The sequence below is a fragment of the Mus caroli genome, chromosome 7, assembly GCF_900094665.2.
Source record: "Mus caroli chromosome 7, CAROLI_EIJ_v1.1, whole genome shotgun sequence".
In the NCBI taxonomy this organism is placed as follows: domain Eukaryota; kingdom Metazoa; phylum Chordata; class Mammalia; order Rodentia; family Muridae; genus Mus; species Mus caroli.
This window is the reverse complement of record NC_034576.1, coordinates 24,298,629-24,321,274: the sequence shown is the minus strand read 5'-3', so window position 1 is coordinate 24,321,274 and position 22,646 is coordinate 24,298,629. Positions and strand designations below refer to the sequence as shown.

The window sequence follows — 22,646 nt, the reverse complement described above, 5'->3', positions numbered from 1 at the left end:
GGCTGCAGACAGCTCAGAGTCAGGTCATCTGCCTGCATGTCAATGCCAAGCTCGAGACTCCATTCCCAGTAGCACAGACACACATAGATACACACCTATGTCTTGTGTCTTCATCTCTCTGTGTGTATCTGTGTGTGCTGCTAGAGTCCAGGTCTTCCCACATACTAGACCAATTCTATACCACTGAGCCATGCCCCAGCTCAGCTTTTTTTTATGGTTAATATTTTTAGAATTTAGGAATTCAACTAGGTATGGTAGAAAACATCTATAACCTCAGTACTCAGGAGGCAGAGGCAGGAGGATCACCACAACTTTTAGGCCACCCTGGTCTCCCTAGCCAGTCTAGGGAAGCTAGGTCTACAAAGCAAACATTCATTTCAAAGCTCTGGAAATAAAAGAAGAATTTTGGAGTTCTTTGCCTACCACAAAATCAGGAAGAGATTTTCTTGTTTCCTAAAAATGTAGTACCCTCTCCTGAAATCTTTCCTTATGGATGTGTAACTGAGGAGTGCCAGTTAGTAAAGCAATGATTTGGCCTTCCCACACTTATTTACCTTTGTCAGGGATCAATATCCATCTGCATGTGGACTTTCTAACCCTCTGCCCTACTGGCCTGCCCTAAGCATCATAGCCTGCTTCAGTGTTAATATTTACTAGAGTAAACCTACTAGGCTTTTTTTTAACCACTAAAAGACTTTCTTTTGAGCCAGGTGTGGTGGCACCCACCTTTGATTCCAGTACTCTCAAGGCACAGACATGCAGGCATCTGTGCCTCACACCTTTAACCCAGCACTTGGGAGGCAGAGGCAGATGGAGCTCTGAGTTTGAGGCCAACCTGGTCTACAGGCTGAGTTCCAGGACAGCAGAGAAATACTATCTCAAAACAAAACAAAAATCCTGTGTGTGTGTGTGTGTGTGTGTGTGTGTGTGTGTGTGTGTGTACAACTTATAAGTAGGAGTTGATTCTTTTCTTCCATCATGTGAGTCTAGGGTATGGAACAATTTTCTTTAGGCTTGGTGGCAAGCACCTTTTACCCACTGAGCCCTTTCACTGGCCCTTGAATCTGTTTAAACATTTCTGTAATGTTTATGTTTAATGTTAGTGTGTGTGGAGCTCGGGATATTTTCCTAAGAACTGGTTCTCTCCTCCTGTCTTGTTTTGAGGCAAGGTCTCTCCTGTTGCTCTTACTGTAGTGTGTACTCTACACAGGTTGGCCCATGCGCTTCCAGTCAGTTCTGTCTCTGACACACCCCATCCTGCTGTAGGACTGCTGAGATTACAGATTCCACCCATCAGATCTTGGTTGTTGTTTTTTTTTTCCCAGACAGGGTTTCTCTGTGTAGCCCTGGCTGTCCTGGAACTCACTCTGTAGACCAGGCTGGCCCGGAACTCAGAGATCCAGCTGCCTCAGCCTCACAAGTGTAGGATTAAAGGTGTGAGGCACAGATGCCTGGCCACGTCTGGCTTTTTATGTGAGTTCTGGGGATACAATTCAGGCTATCACAGTTTTGGTATTTTACCCTCTAAGTCATTCTTCCAGCCCCTCTATCTTATGTATGTATGTATGTATGTATGTATGTATGTATGTATGTATTTTCATTTGGAGTGTGTGTTTATATGCATGTATCTTTGCTCACACGGGTTCCACAGTGCCATTGTGGAGGTTAGAGAAAACCATGTGGGAGTTGAGTCTCTCCTTCCACGCCACCATGTGGCCAGGTGTCTTAACCCACTGAGCCATCTTGCCAGCTCTTTGTCTTGTTTTGAAAGGGCTCTCCTTCTCTTCCTTCTCTCTCCCTCTCTCCCTTGTCCCTCTCTTCCTCCCTCTGGAGCTTGCTGTTTTGCTAGACTGTCCATAGGCCTCACCACAGCCCCAGGTCTGCCAGTCTCCACCTCACAATACACACAGCCTCGCACTGGGCTTACACATGGGTCTGATGCCAAGCCTGGCTTTACATGGCTCTATGCTCAGGATCCCACACTTGCACAGCAGACACTGTACCTGCCCAGCTGCTGGACAGGCCTTTTTACTGAGGCTCCACATGCTTTAACCCTTTGCAGTCTGTAGACATTTAAGTAAATCTATATCTGTATATACATCTGCACCTATACCTATACCTATACCTATACCTACACCTACACCTACACCTACACCTACACCTACACCTACACCTACACCTACACCTACACCTATAGCTATAACTATAACTATACCTATACCTATCTGTAGTTTTTAAAGTCTTCAGCAGCCCAGCGTAGTGATGTTCACCTGTAACCCCAGAATATGGGTGAAGCAGTTTGAGGGCACAGTGTGAGGTCTTACTTTAAAACAGAAATTTAACAGCATTGGTTAGAGGACAGATGATAAAACAAGGGGGAGATAGAATTTTCACCAAGAGTTAATAAAGAAAGTGGGAAAGAAACATGGTAGCATACACCTTTAATCTCAGCATTCAGGAGGCAAAAATAGGTGGATTTCTGAGTTTGAGTCCAGTGTGGTGTACATACAGTGAGAGCCTGTCTCAAGCTAAACAAACCCCCCCAAAATTAATAAGGACAAAACCAGCTGCCATCCCTCCCTGGACCCTCATTTTCCTTTCTTGGAGGCTAGCAGCTTCCAGAAATGTTCTATCTACAAGCACACCCCAGCTCTTTCTTTCAGAGAACAGCATATTGTACAGGTTGTTCTGTAGCTGGCTCGTTTTTCCCTCTTAATATATCTTATAGACCTTGCTATTTTCGTGGTTGCCTGGGATCCTTTTATGACACTGATGATCTCTTTAACGTGTTCCAAATTAGGTCTTTGTTCCCACCCAAGCCCCGCTGCAGTGACTTTTCTTGGGCCTGTGTCTCTGTGCATAGATGCTCAGCCAGTCATGGGACAGCTTCTGAGAGCTGGGCTCTGCAACGCCCTTAGCCTGTCCACAGCCCTGGGCTTCTTAAAGAGTGTTTTGGCTAAGAGCCTCCTCCTTAAGAACCGTTAAGAAGATCAATGGTTCAAGGCCAGCCTGGGCAATTTAGTGAGATTCAGTCTCAAATGAACGAATGAAACAAACAAATGAAGAGCCCTAGGGGCATTGCTCAGTGGGAGCCTTGGGTTCAATCCTTAATATGGGGTGGGGGCTGCGTTGTGGCTTTGGATCTTTAGTTGAGTGCCCAGGGCTGTAAGTTGCAGTCTTGCGTCTTGTTTGCTGGAGTTCTGTGCTCGGTATCCTTGCCATTGCTGTAAGCTCAGACTACTGTGGACAGATGGAGCCCAGGTCCCTCCGTCTCAGATTTGGAGGTCTGTTTGCACGTGGGACCCAGCAGAGCTCTGGTGTGTGCAAGCCGTGTGTGGATCTCAGCTCTGTGCTTTCTTTCCCTCTGTTCTGCTTTGGCTGGGGGCCTTGGTCTAGATGCCTTACCCCTAACCTGTTTCCTCCTTTGTTTGACCTGGCAGGAGAATCCCAGCCCCAGCACACGCTCTTCTTGTCTCTTACTCTCCGGCTCCCCTCGGTTTGTCTGGCTTCTCCCACGTCCACTCCCCCACTCTGTCCACTTGAGCTCAGTCTGGCATAGGGCTTAAGAGCAGAGCCTGGGGCTTTGGAGTCACAGTGACTTCCCTCCGTGTCCTCAGCTGTAAGACAGAGGTAATAATACCACCCTCCCACGCTGACAGAGCTGTCACACAGCAAGCCCACGAGAAACACTAGCGGCCGCCGCTATTATTAGTGTTATCTCACATCCCTGTTCCCGCTCCACATATTTGCATTTGGAGAAGCAGCTTGGGAGTGAGAGAAGCCCCAGCCTCCCTCTATCCTGCTGTCCCTCAGTTTTGTTTGTGGTCTGAGATTGCACAGGCCTGTGGTGTACCCTGGTCTCATGGGAAGTCTATGGCTTTTTAAAAAACTCCCAAAACTCAGACTTAGAACTGTTACTTCTCATGATTATGAGGCATGATTGGGTCATTCTCAACTTGTCCCTACTGGGGCTTACTAACTACCCTCATCTTGTGGTTAGTCAAGACGTAACAGAAGCCTAGAATATCAACGAGTACTCCCGTTGGCTTCCAGTCCCTGGTTCACCCGTCCTCCTTCCGGCTGGCCTGGGCTTTACTTACGTGGAGGTCTCATTACTGCTCTGAAGGCTGAGGCTCCAGAATTTAGCCAGCATAATTTCTGCCTGTCAAAACAAGTATAAAGCCAGTTACCAAGAAGTGGGAGAGTGGCCACCACCTGCTGATGGAGTTGGGGGAGGTAAAGTGAGGGGGTGGGAGTGGACTAGGATGGCCACATCTGCCACCTGCTCTCTGGACACCAGTGTGTGTGCATTAAAAATAAGTGCAGGCTTTTCATCCCAGCTATTTGGGAGACTGAGGTAGGAGACTCTCAAGTTCAAGGCTCCCCTGGTCTGCAGGGGTCTGGGCAAGTTAGTGAGACCCTGTTTCATGAATGTATAGAGAGGGTTGATGGAGCTCTGCAGTAGAGAGCTAGTCCTGCCTGCCAGTGAGGGGCTGGGGGCGGGGCTTAGAGAGCTAGTCCTGACTGCCAGTGAGGGGCTGGGGGCGGGCTTAGAGATAGGGTGCTTGTTTGTCTACCCTGCCCTGGCTTCAGTCTCCAGCTTTGCAAAGAAAACAAAAAGTCTAAAAATACTCCCTTTAATATAGACTTCTGTGAGGGTTTAAAGCCAAATGACCTGGGGTTGATGAGAGGGCTCAGAAGCCAAAGGCACTTGTCCCAAAGCCTGATGACCAGAGTTAGAGTCCTGGAACCCACATGGAGGTGGAAGGAGGGAACAGACTACATAGAGTGTCCATTGACCTATATGTGTGTTCTGTGTGTGTGCACTGTCTCTGTGTGTTTATATGTGTAAAAATTTGGCATAGGGTAGTAGTCCTGGATGTCCTGTAGATAGCTGGCTTCAAACTCAGAGAACTCCACCTGCCTCTGCCTCCCAAGTTCTCAGATTAAAGGCTTGCCTCATCACTGCCACCACCTGGTTAAGGATAAATAATTTTTTAAAGTCAAGTTATTTAAAAAATTACCCAGAGGGACATGGGGAGGGGTCTATTCCATGGTAAGCATCATGGTCGTTACTATCAGAGAGTTCTCTCCTAGGTGTTTTCTGAGTCCTAAGTTCCCTTTGTGTAATGGGACACTGCCCTACCACCCATTTAGACAATAAGTGCCAAGGTAGTGATGCTTTTATTCCAGTTGTCTCCAGACGCCCGTGCTCTGCTGGAACTCTGAAGTCTCTGCCTCTGAGATCAGTAAAGCTTTCTTGTGACCCTCAAAAGTAATCCTCAGAGCAGTCACAGATGATGGCACACACATCTCAGACAGCTGAGACAGGAGGATCGGGAGTTTAAGATGGCCACCTTTAATCCCAGTTCTCAAATGAAACAGGAGGAGCTCTGTGACTTTGGAGCCAGCCTGGTCTACACAGTGAGACCTTGTCTCAAAAACCAAACAGCACTTGGCTGTTCTTGTAGAGGACCAAGTTCGGTTGTCAGCACCCACATGGTATTCTCACTGTCCTCCAGTTTCAGGAGGTCCAGTGTTCTCCCCTGACCTCTGTGGGCACCAGGCATGTATGTGGTATGCAGACATACATGCAGGCAAAACACCCTTACGCACAGAAATTTAAAATCTCAAAAGAACATCCACATAGCAAAAGGCCAGGCATTGCACACTGGCAGGTGTGGCATTAGACTCTGAATGACGTGCTAACATTCATAATCAGGAGATTTTACAAAACAATTTAGGCTTCCAGATTCTCTTGCAATTTCACCATCTGGCGTGTCATGCCTGCCTGCTGCGTGGCAGCTCGAGCTGGAGTGAAATCCTGGTGAAGGACACTCTCTTGGGGCACATCGGTGGCTCGTAAAGTTGGTGTAGTGACTCACTCCTGGCTGTATGAAAAAAAAAAAAGAACTCTACATTGAAACCACCCATATATGTGACGACAGAGCTATAGCTGTCGGTAGGATTGAGTCTGGTCCTGTGTGGACCTGTGCGTGTGATAATTTGGGTAATGTGTGTCCTAAGAGAATCTTGGAAAACTTCATTCTACTTTGATGCAAGCCCCAGTTGGATCCCCTCCACCTTGATCCAAGGCATTTTTTGGAGGGGGTAGGAGGGATGGGCTGGAGCCCAGTGAGCTTTGGGTTGGCTGTAGAGTCACTTGTCTCCCTGTGACAGTCTTATAAGAGGCTGGCAGAGCCAATGCCTTCACCCCCAACCTCCTCAGCTTTCAGGCCTGTTCTCTGCTCACAGCATTTCTAAAGGAGTGTGTGCACCCACTGGATGCGGTAGCACACACCTGTCGTGTGAGCCCTTGGGTAGTAGCCGCAAGAGAATCAGGGGTTCAAAGCTAGTTTTGTCTATACATCGGGTTCAGTCTGGGTGCCGTGAGACCCAGTCCAAAAAAAAAAAAATCACAAGCAGAGCTCCAGAGGCAGCTCAGTGTAACAGTGTGACTTGTAATTCTAGTGCCTGGGAAGCAGAGTCAGGCAGACCCCAGGGGCCTGCTGGCCAGCCAGCCTACATTACTCTACTCTGTTCTAGGCCAGTGAGAGACCCTGTCTCAGGAAAACAACAGTAAACAAACACAAGGTGGCTGGGAGGACTGGGGAGAAGGCTCAGCAGTTCAGAGCATTGGCTGCCCCCAGAAGAGAGGGATTCAGTTCTCAGCACACACATGGGGGCTCACACCCATCTGTAACTCTTCTTGGGATCCAACCTTACCTTCTCGCCTTAGCTGGCAGCAGGCATGGACACACAGGCAAAATACCATATACTTAAAAATACAGTAGATAAAAAGAAAAATCAAGGCAGATAGCTCCTGAGGAGGGATACCTGTAGTGGACCTCTCCACACACATGTACACTCATGTTCTGTACACACAATAACAAACAGAATATGCAAGCAAGCATGCATGCAGGGGGTCTGCCATCCATCCCTACACTGGGGGCAGATTCCTCTCTAGCAGCCAGAGGATCCCTGACTCAGACCCCTAAGCTCTGACTCCTACTCTCTTTTGCTCACTCAGGAGAACCCGTATGTTATGCGCCGGCCCAACTTTCAGGCCTTGTCGGGGAATGAGCGCTTCGAGGGCTTCTGCGTGGACATGCTCAGGGAGCTGGCCGAGCTCCTGCGCTTCCGATACCGCCTGCGGTTGGTAGAGGACGGACTCTACGGGGCACCTGAGCCCAACGGTTCCTGGACAGGCATGGTTGGCGAACTCATCAACCGGGTACGGCTGATGGGGGTTGGGGAAGGAGGAAGGGAAGGAAAGAAGGGCGAGATCACAGCACAAAGTAAAAGAAAGAGGCAAAAGGTTGAAGGTGTACCAGCAACCTCTGCTGAGTGTCCTGGGGCCAGCAAGGAAAGGCACAGCGTTGTGTCACCTCCTGTGTTTTCCTAGGATGCTCCTCTCGGGCGCAGAGGTTTGATGAATGACATAGAGTAGGAATCAGGTAAAAGCCTGAAGAAGTCAAGGGAGGCTTCCTGCAGGAGCAAGGCCAAGAGCAAGGACTGCTGTCTGCCCAGCACTACCAGGGAGGCCTGGCACACTCCGGGCACCAAGAGTTGTCTGTTGGGGGTTTGGGGATGCAGGTCTGTTGGTAGAGTGCTTGCACCACGTGCCTGAGGCCCTGGGTTCAATCCATACAGACCAGGCATGGTGCGCCTGTGACCCCAGCACTTGACAGGTCAGGCCGGAAGATTCTTTGTTACATTGTTGAAGCCAGCCTGGGTTATGTCACTTGAGACCTTGTTGCAAAACCAACTAAACAAACAAACAAACAAACAAACAACCCAAAACCAAAACAAACAAACAAAAAATCCCAACAACCCAAAGCACTCATTAGGTGCTTGTGGAGCACCTACTATGTGTCTTGCCCTGTGCTGGATTTAGTGGGAAGAAACCTTGCCCTTCAAGAACTTAAAGTCTTGTTAGGGTCCAAGAAGCAAATTGCCACAGTCCAGGGCCATGTAGATTCTGATGGAGATTCAGGGGAAGGCCAGAGCAGAGCCCTGACTCAGCACCCAGAGCTTCCCAGTGGGGACCATGCTGCCTCAAGTGATGAGCAGGGAGAGAAGGAATATGTTTGGTGCAGTCAGGTGTGGGGAAGGGGGTGCCTCTGTGGGCCCATGCTGAGGCACCCCTTCTCCCTGAGGGACCAGTCATGTAGTATAGAATAGAGGTTATTCAGGGCATGGGGAAGAGAGTTGAGGGAGTAGAGACAGAGAAAGGCAGAGAGAGAAAGGCAGAGAGAGAGAGAGAGAGAGAGAGAGAGAGAGAGAGAGAGAGAGAGAGAGAGAGGAGGAGAGGAGAGGAGAGGAGAGGAGAGGAGAGGCCGTGGAGTGTGGGGAGGGGAATGGGGGGGCAGGAACAATAAGACAGAGCAGGAGCAAGAGATGGAGGGGGGGGCAAGCAGCCCCTTTTTGTTTTGTTTTGTTTTGTTTTGTTTTTCAAGACAGGGTTTCTCTGTGTAGCCCTGGCTGTCCTAGAACTCACTTTGTAAACCAGGCTGGCCTTGAACTCAGAAATCTGCTTGCCTCTGCCTCCCAAGTGCTGGGATTAAAGGCGTGCTCTACCACCACCCAGCGCAAGCAGCCCCTTTTAAGTGAGTCAGGCACACACCTGGCTGTTGCCAGGCAACTGTAGGGCAGAGACTAGATGAAATGCCAGCAAGGGCCATAAAGGAAGTCAGGTGTCCATGGTGTCCAAGCACATGGAAGGCTGATCGGGGAAAGGACAGGTTTAAGGGTACCCTAGGCTGCAGGACAAGACCTGTCTCCCTTTCCCCCTGACCTTTACACATGCTCAGGCACACAAACTCGCTCACTCCAAAAAAATCCCCTCATGGTGGCACACACCTATAATCACAGCAGACAGGGAGCGGAGACAGGGGCATTACCAATGCCAATCTCATGGTGAGTTCCAGACCAGCAAGGACTATATAATGAGACCATGTCTCAATGTACCCCTCCAACACCCGCCAACAGAAAGGGGGCATGATGAAGTGAGCAGGCAGCAGGGAGCAAAGGCAACATGGTTTACAGAAGCCGGGCCCTCTGGGAGAGCCAGCTGCTGGGCGAGACAGCTGGGCCTGCCTGTTAGTGGGAGGAGCCTGGATGAAGGTGAGGAGGGGGAGAGCCAGGCAGGAGAGGGAGGAGGCACGGACAGAGTGGAAAGAATGGTCTGGAGTCAGAGCAACCTGGACTGGAGCTCACGGACCGCTCCTCTACTCTGAACCCGTCTCGCCCCTCCCTACAACAAGGACCTACCTGAGAGGGTCTCAGGCCTCATGTGCCCTTGCCAAACAACAGGGCACCATGCAGTTTTCTCTCTCCATTTTCCGTGTGTGTGCATAGACGTGTGTTTTGTATGTGATGTGCATGTGTGCTGCTGGCTGTGCGTGCACATTGCCTCAGTAGCGCAAGCTGCTCTCTCTGTTCTGTTCTGTTCTGTTTTGTTTCTCTGCATAGCCCTGGCTGTCTTGGAACTCTGTAGACCAGGTTGGTCTCCAACTCAGAGATCCATCTGCCTCTGCCTCTGCCTCCCTAGTGCTGGAATTAAAGACATGTGCCACCATGCCGGGCTTCTGGCTGCCTTCCTTTAATTCAATTTGTAGCTGAAGATGACCCTGATCATCCTGGTCCATCTCCCAGTTACTGGTATTCGGTGGCACTTGCCACCAGTTTATGGGAGGTGCTGGGATTTGAACCTAGGGCTTCATGCATGCTAGACAAACACTCTACCAACTGAGCCACATCCCTGACCCTCGTAGGCTTTGTCTTTTATTCCAGAGAAAATCAGGAGGGATATTGTTAGAGGCAAGAGAAGCTGGTGTCCAGACCAGGGAACTTCAGTGTGGACAGCCTTGACATTGAACTTGGCTAGGCTGGCCCTTCTGTCTCTCCCAAGCCAGAACTTACTACTTTGGAGCCCCTGAAAGTCATCCAGATAGACACAAGCAGGGTACTTTGTCACAAGGACATTTATCCCTCCGGGCATTGGTTCTCTGAAGTTGTTTGAACAGTAGAACTTCTCCTCAGTGAAAGCAAAGCCTTTTCTGAATCCCACACAAAGCAGAGCTGCCCCTGAGAAGGAAGGCATGGCGCCGAGTCCTGACTGCTTGGTCCCCCCACTTCAGCCTGCAGGCAAGCCCTAAGGCGTGGTCCCCTGAGGCAGAGGACTGTTTCAAAGCTTCTGTCCCAGACTAGGTAGGTGTTCAGGCCCGAATCCCTAAAAGGGAGGCCTGAGCAGAGGGAAGGGGGCCCAAGGCTTTGTCCTGTACCCACCCAGGTTCAGATTCCCCAGGGTCTGTATCCATCACCCACTCCTCCTTCTAAAAGAGTGTTTGCATATGTGTGCGAGCACCTGTGTTTGTGGGTAGGTCGGGAATTTAGGCTTTAAGGCTTTATCCACTGGCCCATCGCAGCAGCCCCAGGAGTTTCCTTTGAATGGAGCCCCCAGAAATAGGCACCCTTCAGAGAAGGAAGAGATTTCAGCCTGTCCTTGGGCACATCTTCATCCTGGTGGCTCTGGCTTCACGAGGTGAGCATAAGGATTTGGTACCCGGGACGCTGTATCTGGTTACTGCACAACTAAACCCTTTGGTCTTGCTTCTGCAGTGCACTGCCCATGTGACGTTTGGTAAACTAACGTTGCTGTATGTCCTGCCTTCATATAAAATTAGAGGACTAGCTCCTGGCCTGTAGCATGACTGGGAGCAGCGAATGAGTAAAGCTGTGTAAAAGATCGGGGGCAGGGCCTGGCAGGCAGAGGTGCCACCCGCCTGTGACCTGTTGTGTTACTGTTCTTATCCTGTCAACATGGTCAGTTTGTACATGCATTCATCCATTTGCCATCCAGCTGGCACTTATTGAGCATCTACTGTGTACCAGGCTCTCTGCTTTACCCTGAAATAACCAAGCCAGACTTGGCTTTGCCCTTACTGGGCAAAGCAAGGAGCTGGAACCCCAGCAGGTCAAGCTGGTTCAAGTGTGAGAGAGAGGGATAGGCTGGCCTGAGGATCACAGTAGAGACTGTAGATGAGATGGTGGGGCCAGGGTGGAGTGCAGCAGAGACTAGGGGGCAGGGCTGGGGAATGTAGGGCCTGATGGCTCCTGGGAAGTGGGGGCAAGGAGGAGGATGCAGTACAGCTCCCCGTGTTCTGCTGTAGGGCAGCTATGTCCAGCTGGGGCAGCTGTCGACATTTACAGAGAGAACCGTAGAGGAGAAGCAGGCTGGGTATATAAGGAGGCTGAGCCTGGGTCCTGCTGAGTCAGAGCTGCCTGCTGTAGCCTGCGTGGCCAGGCTTACAGAGCTACGTGGGTGTCCTCACCAGATCACCCGACAGCAGCAGCAGCAGCTGCCCCTGCTTGACTTCACACCATGTGCTAGTAACTCTCCAGTTGTTATTTAACTACCCGCTGCCTGCGCAAGGCCTGCGGCTTAGCAACACAGGGATATGTCCCAACTCCCCGGGTTGCAGCCAGGTGTGTCTGTCCCTAAGGAAACATCCTTTGCAGACCCCCCAGCAGACATTTAGGAAGCCTAGAACTACCAGGACAGTGGTTGCTGTAACCAATCAAATGTTCCTTCAGGACTTTGTCCGAGGGTCCCATCCTCATAGCCTCACGGTGAAGGAAGGATTAGTATGTGCCTCAGATGCAGTGAGGCAGTTGGGTTAGTGACTGTGAGCCAGAGTAGGCCTCCCATCAGGCTGGTCCCAAGCTAGAGAATGACTTCTGGGTAGACAGAAGACAACCCAATGTCCTGACCCCAGCCAGGGATCCTTGGTTGTTCTCAAAATCCCATCCATTTATCCCACTCAGTGGTCACTGCTGGGGACTGTCATTCCCACTGTGCTAAGAACTCAGGCTCTTTCCTTCTTTTCTTTTTTCATAGATTTATTTATTTTTATGTATATGGGTGTTTGCCAGCATGTACACCCACGTAGCTCATGTGTGCCTGGTGTCCATAGTTGTTAGAAAATGGCAAAGATGTCAGATCCCCTGAACTGGAGTTACAGAGAGTCGCTAGCTGCCACGAGGGTGCAGGAAACCAAACCTGGGTCCTTCGCAAGAGAAGGCTGTGCCATAACTCCAGCCCCATTTTTTTCTTCTTCTTCCCTCCCTCCCTCTCTTCCTTTCTTCAACAAGATCTCATGTATCACAGGTTGGCCTGCAGGTTGTGTGACCTGCAGACAGGCAGCTGTCTGTCTGTCTGAGTCTTAACGTGCCCTAAACTTGGAAGAAACTGGGAAATCAACCCCAGAGCCCCATGCTTGCTAGACAAGCGCTCCCCAGACAGAATGGAATCCCCAGTCCCAGCCCTGCCCTCTTGCTGTTCTCCTCATCAGCTGCCTCACCTCCAGCCATTCTACAGGGTCTCTACAGTGCAGGTCTGACCTACAAGGCAGACCAGGCATCTTAGGCCAGCATCAGAAGGCAGAGGACTTAGATCAAGGGAGTGAGGAGTTTAACTCTGATACAGTGTTTCCTGCTCCACCAGCCCTCCCTGGGCTGGATGAAGACATCCTCCCCTGACCTACCTTGAGGCCTTGATGCTCTTGATAGATAAGTCTTGTGCTGTGAGCTGCCCTCAGGGAGTGTCAGGACCTTGATCAAGGGGTTGCGTTCCATTGACAGAGCTGTGAGCTTCCATCACCCAGGGCTGCTTGGGCAGCCGGTACCCTGACTCCCAGTAGAAGTCTGAGGTCCATTGTGGCATCCATGACACTGGGCGTGCACAGTGGTTAGCAGCTGGCCAGTGAGCTTCAGACTCTGGGGGAGGGAATTGTGTAGGATTCCTGGCAGGCCACTATATCATTCTGAGCCTCAGTTTCCCCTTTGGAAATAGTACAGTATCCCCCCCCCCCGCCCCACCGTACACACAATGGCGGCTGCCATGTGGGTGCTAAGAATTGAACCCAGGTCCTCTGGAAGAGCAGCCAGTGCTCTTAACCACTTAGCCATCTCTCCAGCCCTCAAATAGGAGCATTTGTAAGGCAGGCCATAGCACATAGGTGCTCACTGCTGATGTTATGGTCACAAGGTGTTAGAACAGTGCCTGTGGGGTCGGGCAACCCTGGTTTGGACTGAACTTGCTTCTTAGAGTTGTGTGACCTGCAGATAGGCAGCTGCCCACCCGAGTCCAGGTGCACCCCAAACTTGGAAGGTCTTCATTGGGGGAGGGGGGCAGATGAGATCCACACAGTGCTGTCAGAACCGAGACAATGTCCACATCACCTTGGATATGAAACACCCTGTCAGCTGACGTGGAACAAGGACAGTGACTCTCTCAGGGGTCCATAATGCTGCTGCCCATCCCCACACGTGCAGGCACATGGTGTTTCTTCAGTCAAGCTCATTGCAGCTGACGCCAGCTTGCTTACCAGGCTTCATCCAGCCCTGTCCCTGGGGACTGCATCAAGTCCCCTAGACTGGCATTTTTAAATACTCTGCTGTATTGCTGTTCTAGTTCCAAAAATTGATGTGTTAGAGAAGTTAGCTAGGTAGGTGCAGAGATGGAAAGTAATATTACCACAAGGCAGCTCTTGTGTGCTTATGAAACCATCATCTTGAGGCTGCAGAGATGGCTAAGAGCATTGGCTGTTTTTCCCTAGGACCCAGGTTCAATTCCCATCCACCCACATGGTGGCTCACAACTGTCTATAATTGCAGTTCCAGGATACCAAATAACCTCTCTGTCCTCCACTGGCACTGGGCATGGGGCCAACATGTATGCAGGCAAAGTGCCCCACAGATAAAATAAAAATTAAAAATGAAAACAAAATATCTCCTGGCCCAGCATGGTGAAGCATACCTCGAATTCTAGTACTCAGAAGGTCAGGACAAGACTGCAGATTCAAGGCCAGCCTGGACTAGACCCTGTTTCCAAAGAAAACCATAAGCAAAATCAGTGTGCTACAGTCATAGACTATTGTGTGTTATAAAACAGTATTATAGCTGGGTATGGTGGTGCACACCTTTAATCCCAGCACTCAAGAGGCAGAGCCAGAGGCAGAGGGATCTCTGAGTTTGGGGCCAGCCTAGTCTACAAAGTGAGTTCCAGGACAGCCAGGGCTACACAGAGAAACTCTGCCTTGAAACAAACAAAATGAAAACAGTGTTATTGTTATTTTATTTTGCACAAAGTGTATGTATGTCAAAGTTATATCCCTACATGTTATCAAAATTGATCATGTGACTGGGGTGTTGCTAGCTCAGTGGTAGAACGTTTGGCTTGTGCAAGTTTGGCTCTGAGTTTTGGGTTCAATCTCCAGTGTTACAGAACCTAAACAAAAACACAAGCCCTTTGTTTGCCTCAGTTCAGATGTGCAACACAAACTGATAAGCCTTCCATCGCAGGGGTTAGCAGGAACACTCAGTGTGGCTTGGTGTGGACCGTGGTCTGACATCTCAGAGACAGCCAGGACACAGGGCAGATCTCTCATTCCTTTTCTTTAAATTCATTAACTGAGTCTCATGTAGCCCAGGCTGTCTCGGAATGCATTGTGTGGTCAAGGGCAACTGTGAATTCCTGTTTCTTCTGCCTTCACCTCCCCAGTGGTATGATAGGCACACACACGACCACACCTAGTTATGCATTTACCACTCTTATTTATTGTTACAAAAATGTATCATGTTACGTGTAATGCTGTGTAAACCACTGTTGTTCCCTTTGGTCTTTATTTTGAGTGTTTATGTGTACCCCCTCCCCAGAGTAGTCTCTGTGTAGACCAGGCTGGCCCCAAACTCACAGAGCTCCATCAGCCTAAACCTCCCTAGTGCTGGCATTTAGGTGTGTGCTGCCATGCCTACCCTGCCTAGCCTGCCTAGCCTGCCTAACCTGTTGACATCTTTTTTGTCAGTATATATAGATCTGCCCCGCTTTTAAACACTTAAATCACAGTTTTAAAACTTTAGTTTGGTATGCCATGGCACATATATGAAGGTCAGAGGACAACTTGCTGGAGTTGGTTCTTTCTTTGTATTATGCATGTCCTGGGGAACTGGACTCATGCCGATCAGGTTTCTCTGCAAGCCCCCTTAGCAGCTGAGCCATCGTGCTGCCCAGGCCTTAATTTTTTTCAATGATATCTTTATTTTATACATACAACTGTTCTGTTTTCGTTGATTCCAGAAGAGGGAATCAGATTCCATTACAGATGGTTGTGAACCATCATGTGGTTGCTGGGAATTGAACTCAGGACCTTTGGAAGAAAAGAGCACTAGCCTCCATGACTTACATTTTAAAAGCAGTGAACCTAGTCATCATTTACCGCCTAATTTCTCCTCCTCCTCCTCCTCCTTCCCCTCTTCCTCTTCTTCCTCCTCCTTCTTCCCCTTCATTTTCCCCTCCCTTTCTTCCTTCTTCCCTGCTCCTCCTCCTCTTTTCCTTTAATTTTTTTGAGACAGGATTTCTCTGTGTAGCCCTGACTGTTCTGGAGTTCTGTAGACCAGGCTGGCCTGGAACTTACAGAAATCTGCCCACCTCTGTTTTCCGAGTATTGGAATTAAAGGTGTGTACCACCACCACCACCACCACCACCAACATCACCACCACCACGCCCGACTTCATTTCTTTGTTGTCCACCTATCATGTGCTGGTCTGTGCTCCAGACACTAGCAGGATGCTGTGTACAGACCAGAGAGACAGCCTGTTCCTCTGAAGTTGCTGTTCTAGTCTGGAAACTGACAGCAAATCTATCATGTGAGACAGTGGGGGCACAGTGGATAGAAACAAAATGTAATGGTGATAAAGGAGCCAACCGATGCCTGCGTGCATAGGAAGAGGTCTCAGTGAGAGGAGGAAGACAGCCCTGCAGGGACTCTATCCTTAGCATTCTAGAACATTTTTTTTGCTAATTTTTTTAAAGATTTATTTATTTTATTTATATGAGCACACTGTAGCTGAATTTAGAAATACCAGAAGAGGGCATCAGATCCTGTTATAGGTGGTTGTAAGCCACCCTGTGGTTACTGGGAATTGAACTTGGGACCTTTGGAAGAAAAATTAGTGCTCTTAACGGCTGAGCCATCTCTCCAGCCCCCTCTAGAACACTTTTGATACTGCGCAGGCTCTCATAACACTGGCTGAAGGAGGTTCTGGTCTGAGGAAAGAGTGTTCCATAGCCAGAAGGCCACCTGAAGGTTAGACTGAACTCACCAGCATCTAAGGAGTGAAGGAATGGAGGCAGCAGGGTGGGCACAGAGCACGGGGTGCTCATCAGGAAGGCAGAGATCTGGAGGGCTTTTGAGTTGCATCGTGAAGCCACTGTGTGATTTAAGCAGGGACACTATGCAGGGCCAAGAGTTGTCATATAATCCCGGCTCCCTCTCTTTCTGAGGCAGGCTCTTACTATGGAGTCCAACCTGACCTGTAACATACTCTGTAGACCAGACTGGCTTCAGACTCACAGACATCCACCTGCTGCTGCTTCCCTAGGGCTGGGATGAAAGATGTGCACCACCTCTTCTAAGCCCTCCTTTCTCCTTCATATATTATAAGGTTAGCTAGTTTATCTATTTGGTTGAGATTTTTCCAACACTTATTTATTGTGGGTGGGGCAGGGGAGCACAGTGCCCTCTTGCTACATCATAGAGGTCAGAGGACAGCTCCTAGGACTCTGCTCACTTCTTCCACCATGTGGGTTCCACGGACCACACTCCAGTTGTCAGGCTCGCTTGCAAGCATCTTTAGCCATCTAGTCGTCTCACAGCCCTTAGTTTTGATTGTTTCGTTTTCTTTCTTTCTTTTTTTCCTTTTTTTTTTTTTTTCCAAGATAGGATTTCTCTGTGTAGCCCTGGCTGTCCTGAAACTCACTTTGTAGACCAGGCTGGCCTCGAACTCAGAAATTCACTTGCCTCTGCCTCCCAAGTGCTGGAATCAAAGGCGTGTGCCACCACCGCCCGGAGTTTTGATTGTTTCTTGAAACAGGATCTCATATTCAGGTTTGCTTTGAACGCTAGATACACCTGCCTCAGGCTCCCAAGTGCCCAGATCGAAAGTAATCATCTTAATTTTTTAGAAGATGTATTTAACTTTATTTTATGTGTTTGAGCATTTTGCCTGCTTGTATGGAAGTGCACCATGTGTGCAGTTCCCACAGAGGCCAGCAGAGGGCGATGAATCCCCTGCCATCGAAATGACAGATGGTTGAGCCTTCATGAACAAAACCTGGTCCTCTGCAAGAAAGAGCAGGAAGAGCTCTTTCCATCTCTCCAGCCCCAGAGTAGCCATTCTAAAGGATACATACACTTCAGCCAGGCACAGTAGTGATTACAGCCGTGCTTGTAATCCTAACATTTAAGCTGAGGAATGTCATAAGTTGCAGGCCTGGGCTGCATAATAAGAGCATGTTAAGCAAGAGATAAATGGTGTATAACACATTCATTGTTGTGAAACCACCACCTATATCTGATCCCAGAGTATTTCACAACCCCCCAACACACACACACACACACACACACACACCTGGATTCATTAGTATATGTTTCCTATTCCCGTCTTTACCACCCCAGCCTCTGGAGGCCAAGAATCTTTCTGTCTCTGTAGTTATCAGTCATGGATACTTCAGATAAGCGAGATCATCCAACATACAGACTTTTCAGTCTGGTTCTTTTCACTCAGTGTGATTTTTTTTTAAACATTTTTATTTTTGTAAGAACATGAGTATTTGCCTGCATGTATGTCTTTGTACCATATGCACGCAGTGCCTGTGGAGGTCAGAAGAAGGCATCAGATCCCCAAGAACTAGAGTTAAAAGAGCAGCCAGTGCTCTTAGTGCTCTGAGCCATCTTTCCAGCCTGTTATTTCTCTCCAGCAAGTTGTTTCTAAAGTTCATCTATGTTATCACAGATTATCAGTACCATAGTCCTTTAAGAAAAAAAAAGTAAGTGTGTGTGTGTGTGTGTGTGTGTGTGTGGTGGGGGTTGTGAAAATACTTTGATCCCAGGCAACTTAGGTCAGCAGGCTTGGCAGCGAACACCATCACTAACCACTAAGCTGACATCTCCACATTCCTCTTTACTTGTCTGCATTTAACTGAAGAGATATGCTACTTGGGTCTTTTAAATCACTAGGGAAAAAGTGTGTGCTCTGGATATTCTCTTGGGAAGCAGCTACAATAGGGAGAGAGGAGAAGCAGATGGCTCTGTTGGGTGAGAGGAGGCGTAAACCTGGAAGACTTGGCGCGGTCTGCGGCATCAGTTATGGCAGGTGTGCTCCCAGATTGGATGTGCGTGGATGGAGTCAAGTGGCTGTGGGGTTGAGCTGGACCAGCCAGACGGGTGGTATATCCTGTTTCTACCATGCAGCGGTCAGATTGAGAAAGGAGAATTACATTTGGATGCCAGTGTTTGAAACTGAAAGGGAAGAACTAGGGAATTCCATTTATGGCTGGGGCGTGAATTACTAAGCTCATCCCCTATCAAAGGCTGGCTGGGTGGTTTCCAGTATTGGCTGGCATGGCCGTTGCCCCTCTGAACTTGGCCTGTGGGTTTGTGGGAATGTCCCTGAGGGATGCTTTCTGAGAAGGAGGAGCGCCAGGTCAAACAGTAGGGATTGTCTTGAAGTATGTACTGCCAAGTGGCTGTTCAAAAAGGCTCTGCCGATTTCTATTCCCACAGTGGAGGAGGATGTTGGGTTTCCTGAGCACGTGCCAACAGTGGATATTATCAAGCTAGGGGGGGGGAGGGGGCCTGTGCCAATGAGGAAGGCCCAAAATAGTATCTGATTGTCTTAACCTAAACAGTTACATAGCTGCAGGCCCCATGTAAATACACTATTTAGTATTTAAGTAGATTTTTAAAACTTTCTATGTATATGTATGTGTATATATATATGTAATATATGTATATGTAATATATATGTGTATATATATATATATATACTCTCTCTATATGTATGTGTATGTGTATATATATGTAGAGTATTTACCTGCATGTGTGTATGTGGTGCCTGTGAAAGCTAGGGAGGTTTGGATCCTCTGAAACTGGAGTTACAAATGGACAGGAACTGCCATGTAGGTCCTGGGACTTGAACCTGTGTCCTCTCCAAGTGTAGCAGGTGCTCTCCTAACCTCTGAGCCATCTCTCTTTCTTCCACTCCACTGCTGCCTTCCTTTCTTTAAGATGAGCTCTTGCTATGTCGTCCATGCAAACTTCCATCCAGTCCCTGGGCTCAAGTGATTCTCTCGCCTCAGCCTCTGGAGCAGCATCCCCCCGCCCCCCACCCACAATGACAGATGCCAGCCACCACAGTTAGCTGCTTTTCTTTCTTCTTTTGTGGTTTTTAGAGACAAGGTTTCTCTGTGCAGCCCTGGCTGTCCTGGAATTCACTCTGTAGATCAGGCTGGCCTTGAACTCACAGAGATACACCTGGCTCTGCCTCCCAAGTGCTGGGGTTTGAAGTGTGTACCACAACTCTCTGGCTTTTAATTCATTTTGAAGTAGAATGTCATATAGTCCAGGCTGGCCTGGGAACGTGATAAAGATAACTTTGAACTCCTGATCCTCTTATCTCCATGTCCTGAGAGCTGAGATTGTAGACATGAACCACCATTCCCGGACCCTTACTTTTCCCAAGCAGATTCTCAGTATAGAATGATCAATTTGGGGCTGGTGAGATGGCTCAGTGGGTAAGAGCACCTGACTGCTCTTCCAAAGGTCCGGAGTTCAAATCCCAGCAACCACATGGTGGCTCACAACCATCTGTAACGAGATCTGACTCCCTTTTCTGGAGTGTCTGAAGACAGCTACAGTGTACTTACATATAATAAATAAATAAATCTTTTTTTAAAAAAAAGAATGATCAATTTGCCAGGCATGGTGACACACACCAGTAACCCAAGCAAAGCTGGCAGTGGATCTCTGAGTTGGAGGTCAGCCTCGTCTATGCAGCCAGTTCCAGAGCAGCCAGGACTGCACAGTGAGAACAGCGAGAACCTGCCTTAGAAGAAGGAGAAGGAGAAAGAGAAAAGGAAAAAAAAAAGACTAGATAAGGGCTAGAGATGTAGCTCAGTGGTAGAGCAAATTGCCTGTTGTATGTGAGGCTGTGGGTTCCATCACCAGCCAGAGAGAGAGAGAGAGAGAGAGAGAGAGAGAGAGAGGAGTGCCAGCCCTCTTAGTGGCTTCATTGTGTATTGTATAATTGCTTTTCAGAAGCCATTCCTGTCACTGTTTCTGTAAGCTGCCCCCTGCTTTGCCTGCTGGACCACAGGGAGGCTGATATGATCCTGTGGTGGACAGAGTCTAAGCCCAAAGTCAACCCAGAATGTGTCTGATAGGGTGATGGACCCGCCTTGTTTTCCCAGTTCCTGGCTGTAGGGTTGAAGCTCACATATCTGGAAGCTAGTAGAGTTCCAGGCTGGCGCACTGACCCAAGGAGCCAGGGCCACTGTGGTCACAAAAGCCTAGTCCCTAGAAGGCCCCATGTTTCCCTGCCTAATAACTCTAGAGCACTTCTTCATCCTCCAGGGGGAATTGCCGCTGACCCAAGGAGATCAGAGCCACCGTCCACGGCTTGAAAGGAGCAGGGTACCTGTCCCACCCCCATCCCATTGCCTGTGTGGTACATGCAAAGGCAGGGGGATCCTGGAAAGTGGTTGTGGGTTTAACTAAGTGGTGACTGAACTGCAGTTGCTGTCCCAAATACCAGAGCCAATCAGACAGCTGTGGGCCCACACGAGGGACCTGGCAGAAGTCTTCTCAGCCACACTGATTTCTAAGGCCTACCTAGAGCCCAGTGCACGCCCTCGAAGCCTTGCCTTGGGGCAGCATCCATGTTTCCGCTCTGCCCTGATATAGCTCCATAGAACTTGATCTCCAGAGTCCCATAGCCCAGTGCTGACTGCCCCTTGGATGGTGATACACCAATGGTGTCCAAGGAGCCCAGGGTAGTTCATTAGTGGGATTAGCAGTAGTCCTTTCAGATGTCAGTCAAGACTAGTCTGGAGATAACAAATAACTGCTTAACTCACTAAAATTACAGCAGTTACATGGCGTGTGTGTGTATGTGTGTGTGTGTGTGTGTGTGTGTGTGTAGACTGGGTTCATCTTCCTCCCTCAGTCTTCCCAGTGCTAAGACTGCTGGGCATGTGCACTCATGCCTACCTGTGGTTATCTGAACAGAGGGAATTGTGTGTGTATGTACGGTGTATGTGTGTGTACACTGTTTTCGTATATATATTAGCGTGTGCATGCAAAGCTCACGTGGAGGCCAGCAGTCACTGTCTGGGATTCTCTTCTGCCCCCTCCACACTTTTTACTGTATATATACATTTTTATATATGTATCACCCGTGTGTGCTTGGTGCCCAGAGATGCCAGAAGAGGGCTTTGGATGCCCTGGAACTGGGATTACAGATGGTTGTGAGCTGTCATGTGGGTGCTGGGAATTGAACCTGGGTCATCTCTACCCACTGTCCCATCTCTCCCGCCCTCCACCTTATTTGGAGGCTCTTCACTGAACTTGCCAGCTAGATTGGCTGGCCAGTGAGCTCCAGGAAAATGCCTGTGTGTCCCCTGCCCACGGGTACTGAGGTTGCAAGTGGTGACCTCTCCATGTCCAGCTCTTATGTGGGTTCTGGGCTTACACTTTACCCACTGAGCCATCTCCCCAACTCCAGAAAAAATTGCCAAGTAACCAGTCATAGCAGGGTCACTGAAATTCCAGCACTCACGTGGCTCAGGCAAGAGGATTACAAATGTAAGCCTACCTAGGCAACATTGTGAGACTCTGTCCCAGAATAAAAAGGAAAGGGGGGCCAGCAAGATGGCTCAGTGAGGAAGATCCCTTGCTCCCAAATCTGAGCTTAATTTCTGGAACTCATGAGAGAGAGAGAGAGAGAGAGAGAGAGAGTGAGCTCCTGCAGATTGTCTTCTGCTCACACACGAGCACCATGGCCTGCACACACACACACACACACACACACAGAGGAAAAGAAGTCTGGGGGGTGTAGCTCAGTGGTTGGTATGAGCACATGGCAACAGCTCCTGCTGAAGACCGCTGGATTCACAGGTAGCCGCTCATCCCAGAGTGCCAGTATTTGCTTGGCGCTGTTGACATTTGGCAGGTGTTTGGGATATCACGGCAATTTTCACCACATTATATAGTGTGACTTCCACACACATGTCCACCAAAGGGCCCATCCAGCTTTGCGTTTGGAGGGAGGCTGGTCAGTCCCCTGAGCCCAACAATCCAGCAATTGGCGGAATGCCGGTGTCCTGTGTGAGGCTCTCTGTGGTGACTTGTCCTTTGAGACACCTCTCCTGGCTCTCCTGGCTCCTGGAGGGCCCCACGGGACACCCAACACCTGATGGTCTGTCTCTATCTGTCTGTCTGAGGACTGTGTTGTCTGAGTGCCTGTCCAGACTTGACTTGTGGGTCATCTCTGCCTCAGTCAGATCCTTACCACATCATCGACTTGCTAAGTGAGAGTAAAAGACCTCCGAGTCAGCAGTGGGAGGCTTCCCAGTAAACCACACAGGAGATATGTTTGACACTCAGCCCTTCTGACACATGGACATGCAGACAACATGTAAGCAAGGAGCCATGTTCCAGCTCTGCAAAGGCACTGGAGCTAGGCCTGGCTGCAGAGCCACTATTGCCCACCCTTCCTCTCCGATTCTGTGCTGAAGATGGCC

The 22,646-nt window shown here is 49.2% G+C and overlaps 1 protein-coding gene across 2 annotated transcripts in view; it reads left to right on the top strand.

Moving 5' to 3' along the window:
• The window catches only part of Grik5 (glutamate ionotropic receptor kainate type subunit 5), a 61,659-nt gene that overhangs the window by 17,858 nt on the left and 21,155 nt on the right, over positions 1 to 22,646 (top strand). For both annotated transcript variants that reach the window (XM_021166366.1, XM_029479516.1), the window contains exon 12: positions 7,031 to 7,234. In XM_021166366.1, the coding sequence (XP_021022025.1) occupies positions 7,031 to 7,234 (204 nt within the window). The remainder of the gene's footprint in view (positions 1 to 7,030; positions 7,235 to 22,646) is intronic.